General features: G+C 40.7%; 1 protein-coding gene across 1 annotated transcript in view; it reads left to right on the top strand.

The window, feature by feature from the left end:
* The window catches only part of nrxn2b (neurexin 2b), a 619,828-nt gene that overhangs the window by 318,610 nt on the left and 273,298 nt on the right, over window positions 1–27,920 (top strand). The window contains 3 exon segments of the mRNA XM_034136360.1: window positions 7,920–8,039; window positions 9,291–9,672; window positions 11,013–11,203. Coding sequence (XP_033992251.1) covers window positions 7,920–8,039; window positions 9,291–9,672; window positions 11,013–11,203 — 693 coding nt within the window.

A 27,920-nucleotide genomic window follows, 5' to 3' on the forward strand; every position in this document is an offset into this window, starting at 1 on the left:
AGCAAATGGCCATTAACCTCCCAAACACAGGCCGGCATCATGCCTGCAGAGGACAGAGGGGAGGGCGTGTGTGTGTGTGGGTGGGTGTTTGAGTGTGTGTCACTGTATAAATCAGAGTGTGTGTGTGTGTGTGTGTGTGTGTGTGTGTGTGTGTGTGTGTGTGTGTGTGTGTGTGTGTGTGTGTGTGTGTGTGTGTGTGTGTGTGTGTGTGTGTGTGTGTGTGTGTGTGTGTGTGTGTGTGTGTGTGTGTGTGTGTGTGTGTGTGTGTGTGTGTGTGTGTGTGTGTGTGTGTGTGTGTGTTATTGCTGTCTGATGGATAAAGTGGATTGTGAGTGGGTCTGGTGGAAAGGGTGTGTGTGCATGTCTGCAGCTGACTGACATCACTTGGGTTGATAGATTGTGTGTGTTTGTGTTCATATATCAGTGCAATGGTGCTTTTAGCATGCAAGTGTTATGCCACCTTGACTACAGTCTGGTTATGAATGTGTGCTGGTGGTATCTATTCATTCTAATTTGTGGTCAAATCAGGCCATGAATCGTGCTCTCGGCCCAGCCAATATGATCTGAGCACACATTATTCCCATATGGTGGTACAGTGTGTCTGTGCTTGGCATGCGCATGCCTGTGACCGCCTGTTTGACATGCCACTGTGTCGGCGGGTGTGACGCCATGCTGAACCAACCCATCTGCTCCAGGCCGAGCTGGCACAAGGGAGGAATCATTGGAGGCAGGCATGAGGAAAAGGGCATTGGACCTGGGGTTTGGCGAGGCATGGCATCCAACAATCTCCTGAACTACTGCACTCAAAAAGGTCCAGAGCATAAACAAGGGTGTGATGGAGTGTGAGGGTGCTTATATTTTCAGTGGAGACTATGCAAGTGAATACACTTATTAAAAGGGGTTAAGCTGTCCACCTCAGTAGCTGCAGAAAAGTCCCAAAAGCCTTTAGCGGTTGCTGAAGTCTTTATTATGTAAATTAATGCTGATCAAAGTATTATCAGGACTGGTGTTTGCATGAATTAAATCTATTCTGAAACTGTAACTGCCAACAAGGCAATTTCAATGAGTCTCAAAAATGTAACCAAATTATAATATGTTGATGTCGTTTTGGAAAATATATTCAAGTACGCAGTTTTACAAAACAGAAGCTATTTGTGTTCCTCATGGTGATCGCCAACTGAATGTCATAGTTTACTCACACATTTATTCCTCGTTACATCATGAGATAGATGTGTATGTATTGTAGGTGGATTGCTGTAGGATTAGGTTTGTGTTTGATAATGTGTGTGTGGGTCCTAGGTGTGGGAGTGTGCATGTTTTCAATGTAGACAAAATGTGGTACTTTCATACTGATTGGGGATTTCTGAAAGAAGACAGATAAGACATTGTTATTTTCTTGTCAACTTCATTCACATTCTGTACAATGTTAGGTTAAAAATCCAGAGTAATGGGTCAGGTCAAATATGTAGTTGTATGAAGTTATGGCCAGGTTAAAGGTTGGGGATAGGAACGTTTACTCTAAAGTAAAGCTTCCAAAGAACACATTCAATACAGTGTCCTCAAACAGACGCCACATGTGTGATTATGTGTAATCTTGGGTTTCGGGCAGGTTATCATTGTGTTCTTCAGGACACATCAGGGGTCCCTTTCTGTAGAGCTATGAAATGTTCCGTTTTTATAGGATTTGTTATTTTGGGTGGGAGGGGAGCATTCAGCTGTTTGAACTTAAGAAGCAACACACTGTGAGGTTCTGTTGAAAAAAAGAAAAGAAAAATCAATAACAAGCCAATCAGATTCATAGGAGATGCAATTCGGGAAGGTGCTTTGGAAGTGGAGATCCAGTAGCAGGGACAGATCAGTTGTTGGTGTGCAGAGAGCAGCAGAGTTATCTGAGGTTAAAGTGATCCAGCAGAAGGAGAGGGTTGTTGGAGAGACATACGAGGAGACGACAGAAAGGGAGAGAGCGTGTGTGAGGCAGAGTGGGGGCGTTCCTCTTCATTACCGACACTAAGGAGCCATGCCAGGAGCACAGATGGCAGAGGAGAGACGGGGCATGGGGTTGGCACATAAACTGCAACACACACTTGCACACCGCATACGTTCACACACTCTAAACGACATAAAAAAATATGTAAATCTAAAGAATAAGTCCTCAAAGCTCAATATGCTCTCCTTACATTTTTGATATACAACCTAGTTACAACAAACACGCATTCACACATATATTGTCCTCTAGATCACCTGCTTACACTCACATACACACACTCACACACACACTCGCCCACACACACAAGCATGTGTCATCCATCCATCCTGTGGTGTTCCCGTGCCACTCTGTTGGCCAGGAAAGAAGATGTGCTGACACTGCACTTCTCTCCTTATCTGTTGGCAGTCTCACTTACTCTACCCCCCACACACACACACACACACACACACACACACACACACACACACACACACACACACACACACACACACACACACACACACACACATACTCACACATACACAATGACTACCCTGCGATTACATTCCTTTTCTCAAGCACTTCACCTTAAGTGATACTCTAACCTAAGCCCTACATTTAAATGTAACATCACCTTTTTGAAATTGCTTCTCTCCCTTCGCCTCTCTTTATATGTCATTCTCTCACGCACACAGACACACATGCACACACACACACACTCTCACAAACACACACACACTCTCACAAACACACACACTCAGACCCCCAATGGTCCAATTAAGAGCACTGGTCTGTTTGCACAGCAGGAATGCAGGGCAGCATGTTTGTGTGTGGGAGATGTATCCATTGTGCACAGCATGTACTGCTCTCCTCTGCACATTCGAACGGAAGAGCAAGCCCTCACACTTTCTCTTGATCCCTCTCTAACACACACACACACACACACACACAAACACACACTTAGACCTCCTACAACTGTTGGAAAGCAAGAGGCCATACAGTCTCAGCGAATAGCCTCCAGTCCCTACAGTACACCTAATAAATGCCTACCATATATCCACAGTTTAGCTGAAGTCCCTTTGGCACAGACAATCCCTCTTAACACCAAATATGAGTTTTTGATATCTACACACGTCATTTACCGTGAATATAAAGCTGGATACAGACAATAACTTTGAAAGAAATCAAAGAAAAACACCACTAATGGGTTAGTGATTACTGGAAGAATGTTGGTGGTTTTCTTCTGCATGATCATGTTCAAATGTTAGATTACATTTTTGCTATCCGCACAGTAACGAGGAAAACATGTTGTTCCTGGAACGATGACATATTTGTTGGCAGTTGTACAATAATTATTTGATATTAGGTGTATGTGGCATTCATGCTTCTTGAAGTACACACACTCTTTTATACTAATTTTAGATGTATTGTCAGACACATGCTGGTAAAGTAGACACACGAGTTGACATTTCCAAATTGCATTACAAACACTATTACCGAAAAGCCAGCCTGTAGGGTAATTCCTGTGGTTTTAGTTTTAAAGAACACATCTCCCTTTAGCATACAGTATATTCAATGCATCTAAACAAGTATTAGCATATGTCTGTGTGAGTGTGTTCACAATCATTCAGTGTGCTTCCCCAGATGGGTGCACAGTAGGGGGCTGCCTGGGGTCTATCACCTGTTAGTGAAAGTCTAATCATGAACATAAATAAGTCCAACAGTCATACTGCACATGCAAATGTTTCCACTTTGATTACGACATATGTCTTTCTTGCTAAAAAGAGGATTGATCTTTTTTCAATCCTCCTCTTTTCCATATGAATTTACAAAGAAATCCCCCTGGTCATCGTTTGGAGTCTCTAGTTGGATTTCTATCCTGCTCTGCTGTTCTGCATGGAAAATCTACTTCAATCATCTGGTTTTCACCTTCATCCCGACATGTTCTCTGTTCTCTTCCTCTAGCCCCTCCTCGGGTTCTCTTTTTCTCACGTCCTCTTTTCTAACACTCAGCATCAGCGTCTTTCCTCAGAGTGGGGCTGCTGAGCTGAGAATGAAACACTATTGTTGAGCAATTCTAATTGGACTGCATGTGAGTGCAGATTGTTGGTTTTCGCAGTGCTATATGCTAATAATTAGGCCTATATTCTTTTCTAGGAAATGTAAGTCAAAGAACTTGAACTGGCAGTTGTTCTACTCTCTTTTCTTGTCGTCGTCTATGTGGCCGTCTAATAAAACATGCTTCCAGTTTTAAGACAGTTTGTACATAGTCCAGTAGGGTGATAGCCTGTTCTGAGGAGTGTTTGATTTAGTCCAGTGTGTTCTATTCTATCCCAACTTGAGCAGGAACCCAAAGGAACAAGATTCAAAGCCCCATAATTCAATCAAAGTAGTAAGTGCAATATGTATTCACAATATCCGACTTTGAAATGGGAGTTAGATTTTTTATCCAAACTCTCATTGCATACAAACATACAGTAGCCACAATATGTCTTAATAGCTCAGGCATCACATTCAATCCCTCCCAGCAGAATTTAACTTCCTCACACCCCCTGCTGTTACCCCTGACCCCTACAATTTCAGCACTCTAACTACATTTGCTTGAGTGACCCTGACAATGGCCTGCCCCCATGTATCACTGTGACTCATAGCTGGTTCTGTTGTGGTCTACGATTGTACTAGCCCGGACCCTGCAGGAACCGCCCGTGGCCCCTCATGCTGAGGCCCTGTTTTTCTGTCCGATACGTTGGCGGGCAGTGATCGCTCCTCTGTGGCCGGCTCCAAGCCCTCTGGCCAGCATTAGCCCTCCACGCGTTTGTTAGCTTAACAACATGTCGGGAGCGCTCGCTGGGTTCGCTGTGTAGCCGCCAGCATCGGTCACGGATGATTCTGAGTGACAGCGGGGATGTTAGCTGGACCACAATGTAATGCAACATAAACAAATTAAAATGCCCCATTGCCCTTTTATTTTTAGCCCCCGGGTTTCTGAGAGGTCACCATGGGTCTTAATCTCTCCGTCACATCTACACAGTGACATCAAACCAAACGTGCATCATCTATCATTTCCTGATTGTCATGATACACATGTTGTCATCAATGACTGATTAGCAGCTTCACTCTCCAGAGTTGTTTTGATTAGGGTTGGGGCGTAATGATTACATTACTGTGTTGGAGTACTCAGGGCTGCCGCAGCAACCACACAGCCTGAATAGAGACTGATGGCAACACCCTGCAGCCATTGGCTGTCGGCTCGTGTTCCATTGATCCGATTGTATTAATCAAGGTTGTTTACAGAGTGAACACAGAGACCAATGATGGATGACTGCTGGTAATAATACAACACTGTGCAAACATCACACCTCTCATTTGCGGTGATCACAGTCAATAAGCTGCAATCATGGCTATTTTGACTCTATATAGGCATCTCTCTGACATCTCTTTAGCTCCCATGTGACACTTTTAGAAGGTGGAAGGAAATGTGGCAGAGTGACAGAACAAGCTAACAAAAGAGATGAGAACAGGGAGCTTCTGTTTATTTTGATCACAGCCCTTTGCCCTGCTGATCTCCAAGACAGAGTGAGAGGGCATAAGTGGCAAGATGAGAATGAATTGCTTTTTAATAATCGCCAGCTCTTTTATTAATGAGCCCCGTGTTCCCCTTTGTAGTTCTAGCAAAGAGTCTCTGCTTGTTGCTCCGTTAAAGGCTCAGAGGCTCATGTAACCCTGGCCCGCTAGTCCTCTGCTTCCTTGTTTGCAGTATTACCTAGCCAGCCATCTCATACTTGTGAATCCACCCAGCTGTTTCTACAACCGTTGACCCCTTCAACCCACCTTAAGACAGGAGTGTGTGCCTTTTCTGTGATTTTCCTCAATTGTGTTTTTACCGTGTGTTGCACTCTGCCCCTACAACCTAATGTAAGTCCCTCGCTGCTATTTTACCACCTTCTGCCCAGAGCTTTTTGTTGCTGGGCTAGCCCATGGCAGAACTGCCTATATATCTTAAGCCCCCTATTGTTGGTGATATTATGGCCAAATGGCTCCTGCGTGTAGCACTGGCCTCTGCTCTCCTGCGGCCTTTAGTAGTCAAGTCGAGTAAATATTTCATGGACCCTAATCTAAAGGGCAGCCATTCCAAATAATTTGTGCTGCGCTAGACTATTCTAACTTTTACGATCTTACATCAGCCAGCTCTGCCGCTGCTCTGTTGTACTTTATTTCCAAGTTTTTGGCTTCGGTTTACTCCGTTTTTCATCTTCATCCCGTTTTATATTTCCCACTCTATCCTCCTATCTATCTTCGTGTCAGCTTTAACTTCTCTGCTGGCAAATTTCGTCCATTCTTTGCAGCAATAGCAGCCTTTTTTCCTTTGTATTTACTTCACACATGGTGTGATCAAACATCTCTCTACCCAATTTCATGTGGCTGAAGACAAAAAGACCATGAAAAAACAATATTATAAAAAAGTAACAGGAGTAAATGGGAAAACAATTCTCGAGTGGGCCATGTGTGTGTTCCTGCCAGGCGAGGCCATCAATTGATGGGACTTTTTTCTACTCTAGACTACATCATTTCTAACACAACTGGGAAGAGGACAATCATATTTTGCCAGGCTGTAATATATCATCATGGCGAGCTCCAAGTTGAATACATACCAGCTTCAGCAAGCCAACTAGTCAGGGAAGAGCCACTGTCTCCAAACTTCTAATGTAAGATAGGTAAACAAGAAATAATCAGTGCTAAGGGTATGTTTTTAATGTCACATTTCTTTATTCACCAGTCACAATAGCTTTTGCTCCACTTCAAGGCTGCCTAAAAGAGTACAGGAGGTGGCTTAATGGAAGTGACTAGTCTCCTCCGGCTTTCTGTTATTTCAGTCTGCCCTGCTGCCAATAAGGTGAAAGCCCGCCTCATTAGATTGTTGTTTACTCCTTCTCCCTTCTTTATCACTGATTGCATTCACCAAGCTGCCATGAAACTATGTGTGCCCACTACTGGCAGGCCTTTATGACATCATCACTAGCCATGTGAGGGATGACATACTCTTGTGTGTCATATATTAAATCCTTAAACACAAGTTGACATAAGTATTAATCAGCCACCACCTTGACTTTGAGCAATGAATCATGTCAACTCGTCATGGTGAATTGATAGCGGGATTCATGACTCCTGTCTCAAACAACACCTTGACAGCTGGTCACTCTCTCGCGCTGACACATTTTTCCAATGTAGCTGTAATAGGGCTCTGTCATTGGCTGGATATATACAGTATAGTCTGTTCCACACTTTGAATATACACTTATGTTCAGTGCCCCTGGCCAACTTGTGGCCCCCCGCAAAGGTGTTTCATTATGTGTCGCGAGCGTTGACGGGGGGAGCACGCTCGTGAACTGTTAGTTCTCCGGAGCCTTGCAGTGGGTTAACTGCGGAGCGCATAATATGTTAATATTTATCTAAAAGCCCTTTTTGCAACCCCATACAGTATGCCGTTGCATTAAATTGTCTCCTTCAGTGATTGTTAAACAACAGCAATTGAGGTGAGCAGGGGCGATGCGGTTAACTATATGGTCCATCCCATAAAGTAAAGACGTAACACATGACTTTATATAACGCTTGTAACACTGCGTCTACAGTAGTTGTTGGCTGCCTTGTTTGAATCTACTTCCTGTACTGGTTAAGAGGTTGTTTGTCCTGCTGCCATTGATGACACCCTGCTGCACCACTGTGAGCTTTTGAGACGACATTCAATTTTACAGTCTGTCACGCCGGATATTCCTTTAATTTCCAGTATACCAGGATAATCCATGGTGTGAATGTGTTCCGCAAACATGCAGGTTTTCTCCAATAGCACTGTCTCCTACTGAGTGTGAACTCTGTGTGTGTGGGTGTATGCGTAGGCATGCGCAGCACTCCCACTGTCATGTGTGTGATTTGATTTCCCCCCCCCCCACTACAGGCAAAGGACCTGAGACGCTGTTCGCGGGGCAGAAGCTGAACGACAATGAGTGGCACACAGTGAAGGTGGTGCGCAGAGGCATGAACCTGCAGCTGTCTGTGGATAATGTCACAGTGGAAGGTTAGTTGTGTTCAGCACACCGAGGGATTCATTTAGGGTTAGACTCAATAACACATCCACACACAGAAAGTTAACAGTTTTGCCATGTGTCATTAAAACGACTCATTTGAAAACGGGAAGTGACTAATTAGGATGATAATGATTCAGACATGGAGGAGGCATATGGTTTGTTATGTTATTATTAAACTGATATTAGGAAGAGTGGTAACATAGCTTAACAAATATATTACTGAGAATACATTTTTGTTCTGCATTCCATATTGGTGAGGAATACTTGTTATGGTCACAGTCTTGCATAATTGGATGTCTCATTTTAAGGCTGAAAATGGTAAACAGGTTAGTAGCAAACCCAAAAAGATGTAAACAAGAGCTGAAATAATGATGCATATTTAATTAAATCCAGGCACCTAACTGAATTTAACAAGGGAGATATACTGTATACCGACAGTGAGTGAGCAGCTGTTTACAAAGTATGGAGTTACATGTTCCTACATCTTATAAGAAAAGAGCAAGAGAATGATGAAAGGTCAAGGTGGAATCACAGCGATCACAATATTGTGGCCTGAGGCGAAATGATGGCAGGTCAGAGGATGAAGTAAGACGTGAGAAAAAAGCTGCACGCTCGATAAAGGAAGAGAGTGGGCAAGCTGAGGCCAGAAACAAGCTCTGAATGGACAAGAATAAAGAAAAGAGCCCAGGGAGGACCTGCAGGGCTGACCAGGCTTCAGCAGGGAAGTCATTCTAATCGGCAGCTTGCCAAGCTCATTATTCTAAATCTACCAGTAAACACAATATCAATTGGTGCGTGTGGAGCAGTAATGAGATTTTCTTCAATGTTATGCTTCTTTAGTTTCCTTCACAGCAGGTTAGACAATATAGGCTTAACCTTTGTGAAGATATACAACAAAACCATATACTGTACAAAGACTGCTTTGGCAAGCAACCAGCATCTATTTACCATCTAATGAGTATAATGAAGATATGCCAAAATGTGCGCTATTTGTTCTTACCACTAAATTACTATAGCAGGCATTTTAAATGCTAGTTCCTGAGTATTGCTTTACAGTTAAATGCATTTGAGTATTTCCCTTACTATTTTAAGTTTGACTTGCAATTTCCCAAGAAGTCATATATTTGTTGTGTAACATATCATGCTTTGAAACGTACAAATGTGTCTTCTTAGAATACTTATAATCCTTTACCATTTTAATTTGGGGTTAATGCTGTTTTGTCTGTATCCCGCCCATTCAGGCAAGATGACTGGTGCCCACACACGTCTGGAGTTCCACAACATTGAGACGGGCATCATGACAGAGCGGCGCTTCATATCTGTGGTGCCCTCAAACTTCATTGGCCATCTCCAGGGCCTGACCTTCAACGGGTTGCCCTATTTAGACCAGTGCAAAAATGGCGACATCTCGTACTGTGAACTGAACGCCCGCTTTGGCATGCGCCACATCATTGCAGATCCGGTGACGTTTCGAACGAAAGGCAGCTACTTAGCGTTAGCCACTTTGCAAGCTTACGCCTCGATGCACCTCTTCTTTCAGTTTAAAACCACCACGCCCGACGGCCTGATGCTCTTCAACTCTGGAGACGGTAGTGACTTCATAGTCGTAGAACTGGTGAAAGGGTGAGTGCCATGTGATTTGAGTTAATTGAGGAAGTGCTATGATTCACTGTTAATTATTTTCTTTCCCACAATCTCCTTTGCCTACTGTCACAAAAATACATTATTTCACCCTTTCCTTTGTGTTTGGCTTTAAAAATGATAGTTGATATGTTTTAAGTTATTTATTTTACTTATTTTCAATCATCAATTGACAGATCAAGTGTTAGCCGTCAAACACTGTGAGCAATAGTGATCAAGCCCATTTCCTGCTAAAGCTAACCCAGTTGCACTCTGTGTGAAATACAGTGAGCATGCTACTGTGTCATCACTGAATCACCACACGAATCAAGAAAAGGGTTATGAATTATCTCTCATTTCTACTCTATGTTCTACAACAAAACTAAATATAAAACTGAAACCCTTTTTTGTTCAAAGTTAATGCAGATTAGTGAGTCATTTTAATGCTGGTATGAATCTGAGTATGCTGGATGAAAGTGACTTTAGTGAAAGGGGATGTATGATCAGTTGCCTTCAAAGATGCACATATCACAGAGAAACAAAGTGGATACATATCAAGTATTTTTTTCTTTAACCAGTCTTTTGGGTGTGCTTTTTACAACCCATTAACTGATAAGTGTTAATGAATAACTGTGCGCACAATTGATTATTCTGACTGCCAACACATTTTGTAAATGTTCTATAAGCTTGCACACACCACAAATAAACTGGTTAGAATTCAAAGCTGTTCATAATTATAGTATCAAAAGGAGGCTTTTGTTTGTGTATCTCTCTTCCTCCTGTGCATGGTTAAAACACAAAAGCCTGAGCTGCCTCTGTAGAACAAAGACAAGAGGCTACATAAAGGAATTGGAATCAAGGTTGAAAAAACCCCATACCTTGAATGAAACAGTCACAATAGCACAAATACAAAGACAGCCATATGTGAGTGGAAGGCAGGAATTGTGCGTCCTCTTCTGCCTTTGGGCATCCGGCATCTTTTTGACAAAACATGTTAATTTGTCAGATGTCAAATCAGTAAATAATCATAAACCCCCAAGCCTCATGAGCAACCATTTCAACTGGTGACATGCTCTTAGAGAATATTAGAGACAAAGTAGGAGAGCACTTCACTTCATTATGCTAATGCAAAATTGAGTGTTGTTGACTTTGACCAGTCATCAGGGTCTGTCATTGAAAGAAAACATGTTGTGATGAGAAAATACAGTTATAATTCTAACTATTACGTTGATTGTCCCCATTTTTCACAAATGATGTTCATTCCCTTCTCTTCAAGAGCAGCTTTTGCATCGGATTTGCAGTGACACAAACCCACTCTCACACTCCGATGTGTTTCTACACAGATTTGTCCACTACGTCTTTGATCTGGGCAATGGGCCGTCGCTGATGAAGGGCAACTCAGACAAGACCCTCAATGACAACCAGTGGCACAACGTGGTGGTGTCCCGGGACGGCAACAATGTACATACCCTCAAGATCGACTCACGCACCGTTACACAGCACTCCAATGGAGCCCGCAACCTGGACCTCAAAGGTAAGAGCACACCTTCTAGTTATGAGTCTTTTAGAAATGTTTACTTGGAGTGTTTTGAAAAAAGTGTCTTCCTTGACAGAAACACAGTCATCATCACACACATTATAACTGCATTTGCTGAAAAGACCAATAGCCCAATTCGTACTCTTCACGTTTAGCCATAAAGTGATGACTGTCTTTGATGGAAGCACCTTTACTTGTTTGACTTCCTTCCTCTTGAATCATCTTCAAGTAATAGCCGTGGTAACAGAGCACTTAAATGCGAATATGTGTCTCCAGTCTGCTGGATGCACAGGTAATTGTAATCTTCAGACCTCATGTTTGCAGGTATGTTATTTGGATGCTTGAGAGTGGTTGCCTGCAGTGCCGAAGAGTGATAGCAATGGAACAAAAAGTAGAAAGTCAAAAAGAAAGACATACAAATGTGTGTCTGTAGCAATATTAAGATAAGCTCCGGATGATTCGCTTTGATTCTGTCTTGTCCCAGAGTCTGGAGTGCTCTTGAGGCTGCTGGTTGTGTAAGACACATCAGAAGTCAGGCCCATCCCCCGGGGGCCACCGACGGATTGGAAGAGTCAAAGGATCAAAAGAGGCCAGAAGCTTTTTTGGGAAGACATGATTTATTGACAGACTTTTTACAGTTTTGTCCTTTGGGGGTATGCATAGTGCAATTAAAACGAATAATCATAACGGGGGTTTACAGAGAAGTGGCACTATGCCAGTGTCCTTACGCTGGGTTGCAGACAAGGCTACAGAACAAGCTTAAACCGGAGACATGGCGATTGAAGAGGGTAAAATTAGATACAGCTGCAGTGATACATGTAATTAGCAGCCTGGTCTCACTCCATGTCGTGGTTAAATGCAAATAAAGTGCGTCATACACAAGGCCAATTATGTTATTGCTGCTTAAGCTCTGGAGGAAGATATACAGCCCTCACATTGTGTGATAATTGAACAAGACTGCAATGTCAATAGAAGTATGAGTAATTACTAGATATAATGAATGCTTGCTTTCAACATTTTTAAATATAGCAAGCTGCAGCGTAATGTGTCTTCATTAATCATTGGTGATGTATAGATGAAACAAGTGCACCCATGCACTGTTTATCATATATCTGCTCTGGTCATGTCCTACAGGAAATGCAGTAATTAATGGCTTTAATAAGGAGTTTCTTTTGTGGACTGATTGCTTCTGTGTCGACTGTGGACAGGGCAGCTGTCAATCAACTCTGAGCCTGTCAATGATGTTTTAAACAGAGCGTGCTGCTATCCTGTAGGTGTTTGACCGTGTTGTTTTAGGTTTCCATCTTATCCAGGACCATTACCCCACATCATACGTGCCTTATACATTTTATTCTATATAAAAACATGATAAACGGTGTCTTTTCAAATCAAGCTGCTTCACAAAAACACCCCACACAGAAGATATATGCTCCATAATTTTTCATTAAAGTTTACAAAATGTAAACATAATCTGTTTTCCCGTTATTAGGCCAGACAGTGTTTTTGTCTTAGCATTCCTTCACAGCATGTGTGATTAATAGACCATTTTACCTCGTTATATAAAACAACACCAACCAAGCGTGCGCCAACAAGATCCCTCAGCTGTCCGCCACAGAACCATGCGGCGACAATGGCTTCATTTGCATATTATATAGTACAGACACCCCATTGAATAATTTGTCTCACAAATTAAACAGAAGGCAGCCGTTTCAGTGCTCAAGAAACACAGAATACATGGCTGGGGATTACCCCTCCATCTGTGTTATTGATCTGAGAGACATCAGTGAGATACTCTTCAAGGGGTCTTTTTCTTTATCTCAGCAACTCTGGTCTTAAGGGTGTGGAGGCTGAGGCAGCTTGGTGCCAGTGGGAAAAGTAATAGTTGTAAATCTTGCTTCAGCGGACTTTGGTGGGGAAGACATGTCTCTATCGTAAATTCCCTCGTCTAATTGGGCATTCAAACATTGCTCCGTGGTGCTGTGACCATTCCCTTGTATAACTATCCAAACACAGCTCAAACACTGCAGTGCCTTAAACTCTGCAGCAAAGCGCCAGACCTTAACATGTGTTAATGAAAACCGTCTTGCAAACACACAAGACTCTTTCAAACATGATAGGCCAATGTTCTTCGCCTTCCCATCTTACATCCGTGTACACAAACACAGTGTACTCTTTCCCGACGCTTTGTCAATCTAACACAGACAGAATTGCAAGTGACTCCTTACAATCATTTTGCTCTTTCCTACACCGTTTCTGCCCACATTTTATAAGAAACCCAATTTCCAATCTCTATCTGTGTGAATGCACGGAGAGAATGGGGGAAATGGGTTTTGTGCACTCTGTCTTCCTTCTCTTTGTTTTTGGACAGGCAAAAAAAACCTTCAAGGCAGCCATCTTTGTCAGTTAAAGTACAGTGAGGGAACAACACTTAGTCCTGGAGGATAGCACTGAGTGGAGTTAGTGTATATTTGAAGACAGACACAGTTTTGAGATCATGTTGACAAACTGCAGAACACAGTTCTCATATGTAAACAAAGTCAACAGGATCTTTATCAAATATGCCAAACTTTGTAACATCACAGCAAGATGTGATAATACAGATTTTGCGGAAACATAATATTAATCACACAAAGATGAGTTTCATAACACTATTTACTACCCTACAGTGAGTGCAAATATGTTTTACTTGTAATTTGGATATGGAAAGTGAGACTCAGCAGATGTGACTACATCCTGAGTTGAAGCTTACTTAAACACAGTGTTACGCTTCAAATTAATTGGAGGCAGAGAGTGTTCCTTCATCCATATACATATGTTTCACCAGCATAGTACATCATTACCAAACTAGGACTGCTTGTTCGGGTCAATATGTTCTCATTCCAGTCAGAACATATTCCTTTGGTCACCTTACAGCAGGGGTGCCCAACCAGTCGATCGCGATCGACCGGTCGATCGCGGGGAGATTCCCAGTCGATCGCGAGATGTGTCTAAAAATAGAACAACAATATTCTGTTTTATCGTTAATAACATAATCTTCCTGTGCCAGAATAATGCACTTGAACGCATCAAAGCTTTGTGATTGGCCGGCGTGACCCCATGTGTCGGGGCGTGGCTGGTGGGTAGTGGGCACTAGTTAGCTGACGTTGTCCGTGTCAACAGGAGTGACAGTCCGCACACACACAAGACCGCAATTATGGCAGAAGCAAAAAAGCCCAAAATATATAATTTTCACTCCGAGTGGGAGGATGATTATTTTTGTATCTATTCCAATTCAAAGTCCAATTCAAAGTCTATCTGTCTCATGCAATGCGAGCGTGGCTTTATCGAAGAAGGGTCATTTAGGAGCGGCATTTCAAAACAGTGCACAAACGCTACGAGACGGAATCCCCTCCTAATTCTGCCCTACGCTCCCAAAAGGTGAGGGACCTGAAAGGACAGCTAAATGCACAGCAGTCACTTTTCACCAGGCCCAACAACAAGAGCAAGGCTGCTACCATAGCATCTTATCGTGTCAGTCACGTTCTTGCCAAACACATGAAGTCTTTCAAAGACGGCGAAGTTGTGAAAGAAGCATTCCTGGAGGCTGCCGACGCGCTTTTTGGGGACAGTAAAAATAACAGTAGCATTTCAACAGGTTTTTGATATAATAAAAACTCAAGTTAGATACCGTTATTAATCCGCTGTAAGTTTTAGTTTGTTTGAACTTATTCATTATAATTATTGTACAAAATGGTATAAGAATGCAAACTTAAATTGATTATAGTCTATTATCAATTCAGGTTAAGAAACTAGTGTTGCTTGCATCCTATTTTAAAGGCATTTCTTTTTATACTCTACTAAAATGCAACAAAAAAAGGGTTTGATTCTATTAATTGTGTCTTTTTTATTGCACTTTGGCAGCAGATTCCTGTGTAGCTTCAGATCTGAGTTGTTTTATTAGTAAGCCTAATTTATACTTTTGTAGCAACACTATTTTTATATAATGGCAAAGAAAGGGTTCAGAGTCTTTTCTTTTTTTCCTGTGTCATATGTGGCAGCACTGTTCAATGTTTCTTGAAAACATTACCCACTGTAATATGTGACGTGTGAATAAACTCCAACTCTGTATCAACAACACTGTTGTGTAACTTCAGTTAAATACTTGTATGTGTGTTGATTAGAAAGAGGTAAGATAAAGGATCTGCAGTATTTTATGAAGTATTAATCGTACAAAGGTCAGTTGTATACAAGTAGAAGTGTGTATTTACCTGGTAGTAGGCTGTCAGTAATGGCTACGCCTCTCTATTTGGACTGGTAGATCTCGGCAGACTGGCAACTTTAAAAGTAGTTCTCGGTTCAAAAAAGGTTGGGCACCCCTGCCTTACAGGGTAGAACAAGTGGAGCTTATTGTCACAGACACATTATAAAGACTATTTCAAACATTTCTTAAGCTCAGATAAGCTTGCCAAACTAAAACTAATAGGCACCTGCTAACCTTTTTCCTTAACTCATACTTTTCATTGAATCATCTATTATGTCCATATCTAGTCATATTCAGCATGATACTGTGCCTGTTCAAGACTAGATAGAGATACTGGCCTTGATGAATGTCAAACATCACAACAGGAAGCAACAGTGCAATGAACATTATCTGTCATCAAATGTTTCTTTTTGGAGCGCTCGTGACTAGAATGTTCACAATAGGGATCCTGTGCGGTATAAATTGTTATCGGTTAGTAACAACCCCCCTCCGTAGGCGCTATGCTCCAATAAAAATGTAGTAAATGATCACTGAATAAGTTCCAAAGCAATAATGGCCCCCCTTTTCAAACACATCCCTCCAACCTCTGCAGGGAGGTGTCAAACAGCTCTGGATTTAATGCTTCATGTTGAGTACTTTCTGATATGTTGTCACATACACCTGAAATGGTTTAACTAGTTTACCTGTATGGTGTGAAGTGTGTCAACTCTTAATGACAGTATAATATCAATATTATTTGTATCGCTTGTCAGGTGTTTCTTTTAGCATTTTCACGACTGTAATTATTAGCTTATTTGTTTCAAGGGCACAGTATAATTACCAGAAAATAAAACAAGACTATTACCCAGAAGACAAGCAGCATGATGTAGAGAATAAAGCAGGAACACTTGGCAGCATCCTTTTTGTGACAAGCAGGACAAAGTCTCTATTGTCTTCCTTTTATGTAACACCCGCACTAGTACCACCACTTGGTGTGAACCGAGTGTCGGTGTCTCTATTTATTTATGCTCATCATGCCGAGGTATCACAATTAATTTAACAATGATATATTGATCATTAATTCATTAGTGCTACACATAGCATCTTAAACCAAGGGCACCTCATGTTAATTAATTAGTCGATGTCCTCTGACTAAAGCCAATTGAGTGTCCTTCTAACATCCTCTAGCATCAATTGATGGCTCTACTATAGAATAAAACTAAGCGTCTTAGCGTCCACACTATTAGTCATTGTTGCATTATTAACACAGCAACAACACTTCACTGGACAGATCTTATTATGTCATACAAATTATATTCTCTGTAATGTCGTTTTTTTAGTTTTAGGGACAAATATGAATGTGGGAAATCAGTGATTGAGCTCTCGTACACCACCATTATAATACATTATTCAGTGAAGCAAACAAAACAGAAAAAAACATTTTTAGCAGCTCTGTAGTGTTTTTTAGTTGGCATCTTCCCTTGTTCTTGTAAAGCTACATTTGAAGTAAACAGCATTGGTCATGTGGATTAGGAAGTAAACACCAGCAACCGCTGCCTGAGGGGAATACCCTGCTTTCCTATGCAAAGAACACCACAATGTCAAATATGTTATTGTCATTATTAAAAGCGCTGATGGTAAATGAAGAATAACAACAATAGTCGCATAAATCAAGTGAATCATTTTTTTTCCAGGTTGATGAAATGTAGGAAGGAGGAATCATTTGGCGGCTGTTTTCAGGCACTGTCTGTCCCTTCCTTTTGAAGATGCTTTCTAATGAGGCATACTTGCATGGCATTGTAAAAGAGATGGCACTGAATATGCTCCATTTTCCAACTAAAGCAGAACAAATTAAAACACAATGGAGGAGTGGTTTGGCATGGGGAGAAAGGAGGAGATAAACAGGTACACACTTTTATATATATATAAAAATATATTTATATATAACCAAGTGTCGCATAGCAAGTGTACTGTCTCCAATTTATTCTTAAAGCACAGAGCTGTTTAAAGTTGTTATTTCAGGACCTTTTTATTTCCCTCCTTACCCTCCAGTTATCTTTAAATGTAATTGTTGACACTCGAGGCATATCTGACCTCTAGACTTATACGATTAAATCTTTAAAATGAAGAGAGGCTGCAATTTCTGGACAACAAACTCTAACACAACCCACACTCTTCTCTCTAACTCTTATTTAAGTTTCCTATGTCTCCTGGTAAGTCATACAACACAACAACAGACAAACCTTGTCCAGCAAAAGTTACAGAGAAAGAGTTTAATATCTCTGTAGAGTCCATAATGTCAGAGGATTATTAGTTATACAAATAACATATATTTTAGTATTGATTAAGCTCCACATAATTTTCTCCATTAATTGATGAGTAGTCTGGTCTACAACACATCAGAAAATATTGAAACATTTCCATCTGTGTCATGTTTTCTATCAGTCCAAAACCCCAACATATTCAGTTAAAATTATATAAAAATTGACATGTTTTTACGCAAAAAAAAACATGACTTGAATTGTCTTTGATTGAATATCCAAATTGATGGCAATTGTCTTTCCGCAAATCAACCATTGGTCCCAGATCTAATATTTATAATAACAATCTATATCCTTTCGGTGGTGAAACAAGCATTCTTAGTAAATGTACAATAAAATGGTGTGTTTTGCTCCAAGCGTTTACCGCCCGGGTAGAAGCTGCCGTCTGCAGTGCACTCGCTCAATACTGGACCAATTTCTAAAATGTTCATCCCCATTAAGCATTTATCAGCAAATAAAACATAAGAAAAAAAGGGTTCAGGTTGAACATTACCAAAAATGCCCTTTAATGTCAAACTACATAGATAATTTCTCCCTGCTACCAAAGTGGGGATTTGCCCATGTGACCTCTCTTTGTGAGATGATCAAGATAAGCAATAGTTAGAGCCTCCATTGGATTCAGTGTATTTCTCAACCACACTGTAGCATCTTGCGCATTTGCAAAACATTGTGAATACGTTATCTTAAAAAAACATGACTTTAACCTCTTATAACCCTGGCACAGCTCATGTTATAGTTTTAAACAACAGTATGCATTCCTCTGCCTTCTGTCATGTGGCTATCGTTCCGCCTTGAAGGTGTTTTTGTACGATCGGCTGTGTTTCCTCCGTTACCTTAGCACCGCAGCATCAGAACCACTGTAGCGCCCCTGTCTTACTTTGTCCCCAGTGCATTAACATGTACACTCCTTGAATCTGCCTACCTTTGTCAGGGTAGACATGAAGCACAATCCTTTCACCCTCTGACAATACACATTATTATAACATCCTGAAGGTTTTCTTGTCCTTCCATTGTATTGTGTAGAGGAAATTACCATAATGCCGGGGTCTACTCCATTATGTAAGAATAATACATTTCTCCTCTCCTTTTCCTTCTTGTTCTTGTTGCCTCCTACATGGAGCCATATCAGTGTGAATAGCCTTCAGAATCAACATCTCTGGAGCTACATTGAAGGCCTATCAAGTGAAGGAGATGTGATCATCGCAACTCAATTAACTGAAATCCTATTCATTGCTATTTAGCCACCATGGAAACAGCACAGAAAGTAATTTGTACTGTTCTGTTGAAGAGCACTGATTACATATCTATAATAGCCTTGACCTCGTAATCTTTGCTTTGCGTGTTACAATGCTCTAATGTCTTATTAAGCTGTCAAACACATAAAGTATTAACACACCGCTTCTCTAAAGGCTCCATTAAACGTCTTAAAAAAAGTCCTTGAATGTGTTAAATAATATGTGTTTCCAACTGTTACCTTCACTTCCACTGTGTTTTGGCATTGTTATAGTCTTTTAAAACAAGGCTTAAAGAGGCGTATTCTAGGGCCATGTTTCTTCATTGATGTCTGAGCCCATCATTCTCACACATGTTGTGAGCCACCTACGCTCCGTGCACTTCACTCAAACATTGCTTTTTGCCAAGAGTGTGTGTGTGTGCGTGCGTGCGTGCGTGCGTGCGTATAAACAATGTGAATCCGACAGAGAGGTTATATTTTGGTAAATGTTTGAATACTTTAACAATTGTAAAGTATAAACAATTTTGCCTGTGTTGTTTCTTGTACCTATTCAAAGATTTCTGCGACAAGTGTCCGTATAATGACACTAATCCTTATTAGTAGTTTAAAAAAACAAAACACACACATATGACTTCTTATAAACCTTTTAGAATAAGGATAATCTATCTTGTTCAGATGTATTACTCTACATTTAAATAGGGATATACTAGATTGCAAGTGTTCCCTTGAGACTAATTAGTTCCCTGTTGTGAGAGTAAACAAGCTGTGGACGTGATGTGTCGGCTGAAATCTGATGTCGGGAAGAGATGTGAGAAATGTCAGTTTGAATATGAGGGCCTGTACCTGTGTTTACAACATGTGTACCTTATTCAATTTCCTCTACATTATAACTCTGCGTCACTTTGCACCAGGTGTGAGCTGTGAATGGCAACGAGAGAAGACACAATGTAATAAAGATATGCCAATATTCTCCTGCACTCATTTGCATAATAATAACTAAACAAATCACATGCAGCATAACAGGATGTGCACCTCACGTCATCATTTATGAATGTCTGTCGCACGGCACCTCTGTATTTACGCTTTAGGAGTGTGATGACAGTGAAAGCAGTAATTTAGAGATAGAGAGTTTATCAACATGGCACCATTAATTGATTGTAATCTGTCATCAGCACAGTTGGTGATGTTGCCACAATCACTGTTATCTTTCTCATTATTCTTTTTTTCCCAAGCAACACCTATTCTGAATGAGTAAGGCTGGTGCCCCACGGGAACGAAAACGGGTTGTATCCTTATATTTCTCTTGCGTATAGCCCTTTTTGCCACACGAGGCCGTAACTAAACGATAGAAACGGACCCTGCAAACGATAACGGCTCCAAAGGTGGATAGATCTGGGAACGGAGCGCTCTGGGGGGTCATACGGCTCCGTGTGATCGCCTCTATACGATCATTTTGTGATAATGATGACGCAATAGCCCTGCCTCTCCCCGTCTCTGCTGCTCACCCCCGCAAAAGTAAACTGCACACTGAATTCTGATTATTTATCTTTATCTCGATATGGACATAAACGCGAGTGAAGTCTAATCTGACAGGACGGAGACACGCAGCTCCTCCCGCTGTGATGCAGCGGGAGTCACACACTTCAAGTCAGATCACCCTCCTTAGCTATTTTAATTAGCCTACCTCTCAAACTACCTAAACTAGTTATAAATATGTTTATTTTTTACTGTCGGCCGGGTCACTCATTACAGGATCAGCTGCTGCATGAGACACTGACGCTGTCAGAAGAGAGGAAAAAGAGAGGACAGGCTCCGTGTATTTTATTATTATATATAGTCGTTATTCATTTGTTTTAAAGTTTAATAAATAACAAAGAAGACCTTTGACCGGCACTTTTATAATTTTGTCCGGAAGATTTAAACTTTTACACACGTTGACCGGCGGAAAACTCTGCCCGGTTCCCTCTGCCCCCACCACAGTGAATAAACAGAAGCGCAACCATGACGACCATGCTTCTTCGCTGCTTTTTGTGGAGGAAGTTACAGCGCCACGTACAGGCTCAGCATATGTACTGCAGCTTTTTCCAGCGGTTGGAGCTAAACGGAGCTGTCTCGTGTGAACGAGTAGTATGAAGCTGCAGCGTCGGAGGCTGCAGTCTCAGGACCGCACTCCTGGGACCGCACTCTCAGGACCCTAGTTGTTTTGCAACATCGCCACCTAGTGAGCAGGAGACATGAATATGAACGACAACGCAGAGAGTGTGAGTAGTGTGAAGTGCTTTTAAAGTTTTATTTGTTTAACATTAATAACAATTCCGGTGTCTTGAAATGAAGTGTGATTAGCTAACATTAACTATGATAGTCTTAAGGCAATACAAACAAACATCTGTTAGCTTATGATAGCTTCTAACAGTATTAAAGGCACTAAAAACAATTAGTTGTTAGCTATAGCTTTCGGCAAAAGCATTATTAGCAAAAGCATTAGCTTCGTTAGCATATTTGATTATTTGTTTAATGAAACTGTAGCGTGATTTTGGCAAGCCCAACTAGGTGTCCTACATTAATTGTTGATTTAATCACTAATTACAGTAAGAGTGTGAGTAATGTGAATCATGTTGTTTGTTTAAAGTTAACAACTATTCTGGTGTATTCAATTGTACAGCAATACAAGCAACACGTGCTAAATGTCATCTGTTAGCCTATGATGACTCACTGCAAAACCAACTGTTAGCCTTTTTGTTTATTTGTTTAATGAAACCGTATGTTATGGTTATGTTATTTAGCAGAGGCTTTTATCCAAAGTGACTCACAAAAAACATAAAATAACCATAATTAACATTAGAATATCAATACAAATAGTTACATAGTCAGTTACATTACTTATTACATTTTTAACAGGGTAATTAGTCATCTGTAACCTACATTTAAAAAAAGCAAACTTCCCAACCCTGATCATTAATTATAGTCAGCTAATTAATTAAACTTCAGAGGATGACAAAAGCATGTCAATATGATCTGTCTGTCCGCTACATTAAATCAGCAGTAGCCTAAGTTCTGTCTTCAGTGTAAATGCTTATTTAATAGTCATTGTATTACTATTTGAATTCATTGTAAATAATCTTAACTGTGCCGACTGCCTGTTTACTGTTTATCAGACAGTCTCATCATTTTGACATGTTTTGTAATATTGCATGAGGTGTTTTAGTCAGTTATTATGTCGGCCTATTCTGTAGGTTAGAATATTATGAAGTTGATTGACTAAGAGTAAGGTAAGCTAAATTAAGGAAGGTTTTGTTCTTTTTCTGTCTGAATTGTAATTTTCTTATGACATTCTACTTCAGGTGTCGTCAACTGGAATGTCTTCTCAGAGGGAATTTAGGAAGGCCTACCAAATTTCCAGGTGCTTTCAGTGTGACAACCTGTATAAGGACGTTGGCACAGGCTACCGGGGAAGTGGACGGCGAGGAATATTACAGGGTTTTTACTCAGAAGAGGGCTTCCCGGGGTACTGCAGCTGGAGCTGTTTTCTGGTGGTTGAGGGAACAGCAGACCCCGCCTCACCCCAGTGAACAATCCACAGTGTGGAAATTGTGCCCAATAAATACAAATGTATTCTGCACTGAAATGCCTCTCGTCAAATTGCATGTTTATCTTTTGCAGCCTGGTGCATAAACACACTAACAGTTGTTTTTGAGTAATCTCGAGTGTCTTCAAAGACACATTTGATTTGATTTATTTCGAACGTGTAATACAATAAAAAAAAATATATATAATAATAATGAAATGAAACAAGAGAATTATGATACTGTAGAAACATAAGCAGTATCAAATTGATTCAAAGGAGTTTACACTTATTTAACCCCACCCCTTCTCCCAAAAACTAAATTAACAGTTTTGTTTTCTTTTAACAAAATATACATCTAAATGTATGTCTACATACAATATACATTTACAATTATAAATAGATTATATCATTATTACTACAATATATATATATATATATATATATTTATGTTGTATGTCAAATTTGATAAGACAAATATAAAAGACTATCTTTTTACATCTGACATACAAAATACATTTGTTATTAAAAAACAAAAACATATTAACAACAACTTGTTGTTAATAATAATAATTTAATTTCAGTAAGAAAAACATATTTTCATGCATTTTTAGATGGTTAATAACAAGCATTACAATGTCTAAAGCAGGGGTCGGCAACCTTTTTGATATGAAGTGCCATTTAAAAAAAAAAAAAAATTATCAGCGTGCCAACGATCGAGAATTATCAACGGGGGGGGGTTGAGGATGTTGAGGAGCTTGACGCTCGTGATCTATCAACAGGAGGGCGGGGGGGCCTCGCTGCGGGGAAGCAGTGTGTGGACCTGTCAGCGCAACTTACATGATGCCGAATTTAACAAACACATTTAAATAATTGGTTTAAACGGCATAATAATAAGGACGATCGTCCGTTCTGTGATTCTCCAGAACACACATGTTATGATATTAGGGTCAGGCAGAGTGAGATGAGATCGCTGTCCCTTTAAGAGAGAGAGAGAGAGGGGTGTGGCGTGTGCGTGTGAGTATGTTTCTGGAAGTGAAACGAGGCAGCAGAAAAACAGAGGTCTGTGATGTATTTTGTGAAACAGAAGAACAGCTAAATAAATGCAACGGCCTCTCAAGAAGAGCTCGCCTCTCTCCAGTCATTTAAGCTAAAGTGGGTTATTGAACCTGAAGCTCGTTGCTTCTGCCCTCCTCGACTACGGTCTGGGAGCCGACAGGAAAGTTCAACACACAGATGGCCAGTCCGCCCCTTTGTAGCATATTATTTCAATGAGAGATGAGCAGATCGCCACTGGGCTTTCAACTAAAGACACACACAGCCACGCAAAAACTGCGACATTTGTAAAGCTCCTTATGGGTACTGCAATTTGTGAAGTGCTTTCTTCCGTGGTGAAACGATCAGCACTGCACCACGGAGGAAAGCGGCAGAAAGTCACCTGGAGTTAAAGAGAGCGGGGCTGCGTTGCGTGCATGGCTTCCTTCTGCAGGTAACGGGGAGACGCGCTCTGGCGGCGGTCTCGTTCAGGATCCGAAAATACAATTTAAATATTTTGCACACTTATTCGACTTATTCCTAGTGTGCCACTGGCTACGGTGCCGCGTGCCAATGCTGGCACGCGTGCCAGGGGTTGCCAACCCCTGGTCTAAAGAGACTCGCTGTGTATGAGACTCAATACTCGCTGGTTGTACTTTTGCGGTCATCCAATCCGCTAGGTGGCGATGTTGCAAAACAACTAGGGTCCTGTGAGTGCGGTCCTGAGAGTGCAGCCTCCGACGCTGCAGCTTCATACTATTGGTGTGAACAGACACTATCCCTTGTATATTGCGTGTGGACGGAAGCTTTTTTGCGATTGCGTTAATCCTATGCGTTTTGCCGTATGCGTTCCCGTGGGGTACCAGCCTAAGTCAACGTGTTATCACCATCATTGCAGAACATGCCACAATACCTACATCTTTTTCAAATGTTATAAACTACCTATTATACTCACTTGATATGTAGTCAACTGAAACGTATTCATAAGTCAATATGGAAAGAGGAAATGTCGAGTCATGTATAAAACTAAATACAGTACTTCACACGTATAAAGCCTCACCTTTCCTCCTAGACTTTTTATTCATTTCCCTCCCATGTCCTTTCTATCCCCTCTATTTTCTGCTCAGTGTCAGTGCACTCTCAATAAATGATGGGCTAGGTAGCTTGAGTGCTGCAATAGAGCAGCGTGTTTTAGCTTTTCTCCTCACTGACCTGTCTTAACATTACAATTTACTTTGGTATTACTCGGCTTTGGCCATTTCCCCACCCTCCCTCCTCCTCTCTGCCGCTTGATCTCTCCCTTTCATTTCCTCAGTAGAGGTGGAGCTGAGATAGACGGCCTTTCTTCTGAGTGTGTGGTCTGCAAACAGTTGAATGTGTGTTGAGTAGATGCTCAATCGGCTCTGTTACAACCACTCAGTCAAATAACTTGTTTAAAGGGGCCCTATTCTGCTCGTTTTCAGTTTCATGTTTGTATTTTGTGATGCTATGACATGTTTTATTTTTCTCATATTTAGTACATGATGATGTCACTATGATGGGCGGGGGAAGTGTGTGGGAGAGAAACTCCCTCTCTTTGGGATTTTCGCCTTTGCAGACCATTTACATGCAAACAAACCCTATATAACACACTACAGGAGAGGGAAAACCTTCACAAATAACAATAGGACCCCTTTAAATAAAACAACAAAAATTGTTATATGTATATAGATATCTCAAATAAATTATATCAATGAAGAAAACATTGAGATAAGTCAATTGTCGAGGCCAGTTTATATCACATTGCACACAAATGATGTCAATGTAAAATGACATTGTTGTGCAATGTCAGTTTATTATATTTCTTATACAATAATTAGTTAATCATTTTTTTGCAAATGTTGACAGTTAGCATTGCAGTGACATTTTATGAACTGCTTTTAACATGTTTAACTGTTGAATTACTTCACTGTTTGTAAAATGAATTATAAGAATTTAACAACAAACATAGTTGCTAACAACAAAGCATATCATATCTGTATGTGAGGAAAACAACAACGACAAATCCTGTACACTCGTGTACTTTGTGGAATCCTCTTCCTTGCAAACAAAAAGCGAAAAAAGGAAGTGGCAATTAAACCCCGTACCCCGGTGTGTTTTCCTTTTGTAATGATGTATTCATAATCTTTTCCATGCAGGTGCTCCAACAAAAATAAGCCTTGTTTTCAATAACTGTCGTGTAATTGTAGACGTCCTCGTTTCTCTCAGGAGATGAATAGACAGGGAGAAGAGGGCAATTTACAAAATAAAGAAAGTGCAATTACTACAGACAGACCCTGCAACATATTGATTCATGTACAAAAGATGGTTTGTGAGCAACAAAGTAATACATTAAAATAGAGAAATTATACAGTTTTGAAGTAAAACATGTTTGAAATTGACATGTATTGAACAAATGAAATGCGATAAGATCCCCTGCTGTCCCTTTTTGTTTTTCAAACAAATCAAAAATGAAAACAAATGTACCACATTCATTTTATTCAGGAGTCGGCAGGGTACACTTAGTCCCTCGTCATTCATAAATCCTTGGGGCCTCATTGCCTTGACTCACCTGGCAGGGGCCTCAGCTATAACAACGTCCCCTGTTAATGGGTTATTGTCATGGGGGCATTTGTTTATTTTTCTCATCCACAGATCCCCTCCTCTGCCATCTTAGACAGATTAACAAAGAGAGGTTGAAGGACAAAAGCTTTCCCTCCTCCATTATAGGATGTATCTTTGAGTTTTGGGGGGATTTGACATCACATAATAGAGAAATGTATACAATTAAATATTGGAGTAGAATTGCTGAACTGTTCAATATAATAACTGCTAGGACATTTAGTCTGCAAGAATACAAGTACATTTTCTGAAATACAGTGAGAATTCCCTCACTGAGATCAAACTGATTTAGATACCTTTAATACCTTAAACAGCTCTGAGCCCACAACCAGTCATATTCAGCTTCAGTGGACCAACTCCAAAAAGTGTAACCTGAAGAATGTATCAAGTCAAAAGTGCCGGCTGTGCACATTCAACTTCTGCCAGTTTTAAAACTAGAGCATGGGTATAATTGAATAAAGCAAAGAGATATGGATAGAAAGGGAAGATAAAGAAATACAAGGTTAGAATAGTTTGAGTGAGGGTGGAAAAGGAAAGGGCAGGGACATGAACGCAAATATGAGGAAAACTGAGAATAAAAGATAGTGACCAAGCGATGTGAGAAATACTAAAGTGCTGCGGGAAGGAGAGAGAACAGCCAAGGCAAAGCGAAAGGACACTCAATACGGAGTGACATTTCATAAGGGGAGAAAGGAAGCATGAAAGTGTGTAATGACGCCTGTCTGTGCAGCGATACAATCTTTCAGAAAGTGTCACCACCGAGCACTGGCACACATTCTGAGCGCTGTCAGGACCCACATAGCAACTGATTGTGCACAGGTCACGGTGTGCATATTCTATTCTCAGATTTTTCTATGAAATTAATAATTGTGGTATTTGTATTACCTCAAATGTAGATTTACTGTATTTCCCTATAGGAAAACTATGGGTTAGTTGCCACTCGTATATTTTTTTACAGCATGGCCATAAATTATTATAGAGCAGCTTAGAGACATGAGATAAGCAGTAAAGCGTGCCATCAAGGGTTTTATTAAATGCATGTGCAGAAGCGTAGCTTTACCTCTGAATTGAACGATTGGTCGCACCATTAAAAAACAAATATGTTTCTTGATTTATAGTTAAAAGGAACCCTGTGTGATGTAATTTGTGTTTATTATTGTAATGTTACTTGACGTCTGATTTGGTCTCTGGACACATAATAACTCTTAACGCTTCCTCAAGCAAATACACATGTTTTCAGCACACAATTGGAGTAAAATGTTAAAGAAGCCCTCTCCTGTTTTCTTCTGTAGTATATAGGTTCATGTGCATCTAAATGGACCCCCCCCCTCTCCCGCCCCGCCTGAAACGGCTCTATTGTAATCCTTTGTTTACTTCCGTAACACAGTGAAATCACTAAACAACACTCCCAATTATTTTGGCTAGCACTCCAACATATTTTACGTAAAAGGCTTGGGGCGGGACATCTCTAAGCTGGTTGACCAATCACAACAGAGCCGGCCAGCAAACCAATCAGAGCATATTCATATATTCAAAATCATATACTTGGTTCTTATTAACTACTATAGTTGGAACTTTCTAAATCTTGTTTATTGCTTCAATGCAAAAAGAACAGTAATCAGTGCAAGTTGAACCCTTCAAGCATTAGAAGCTTAGTTCCACACTTAACTGATACTTTGTAAGCCACAGGTTAATTTACCTTG

Source organism: Trematomus bernacchii, unplaced genomic scaffold, assembly GCF_902827165.1.
Source record: "Trematomus bernacchii unplaced genomic scaffold, fTreBer1.1, whole genome shotgun sequence".
Taxonomy (NCBI): Eukaryota; Metazoa; Chordata; class Actinopteri; order Perciformes; family Nototheniidae; genus Trematomus; species Trematomus bernacchii.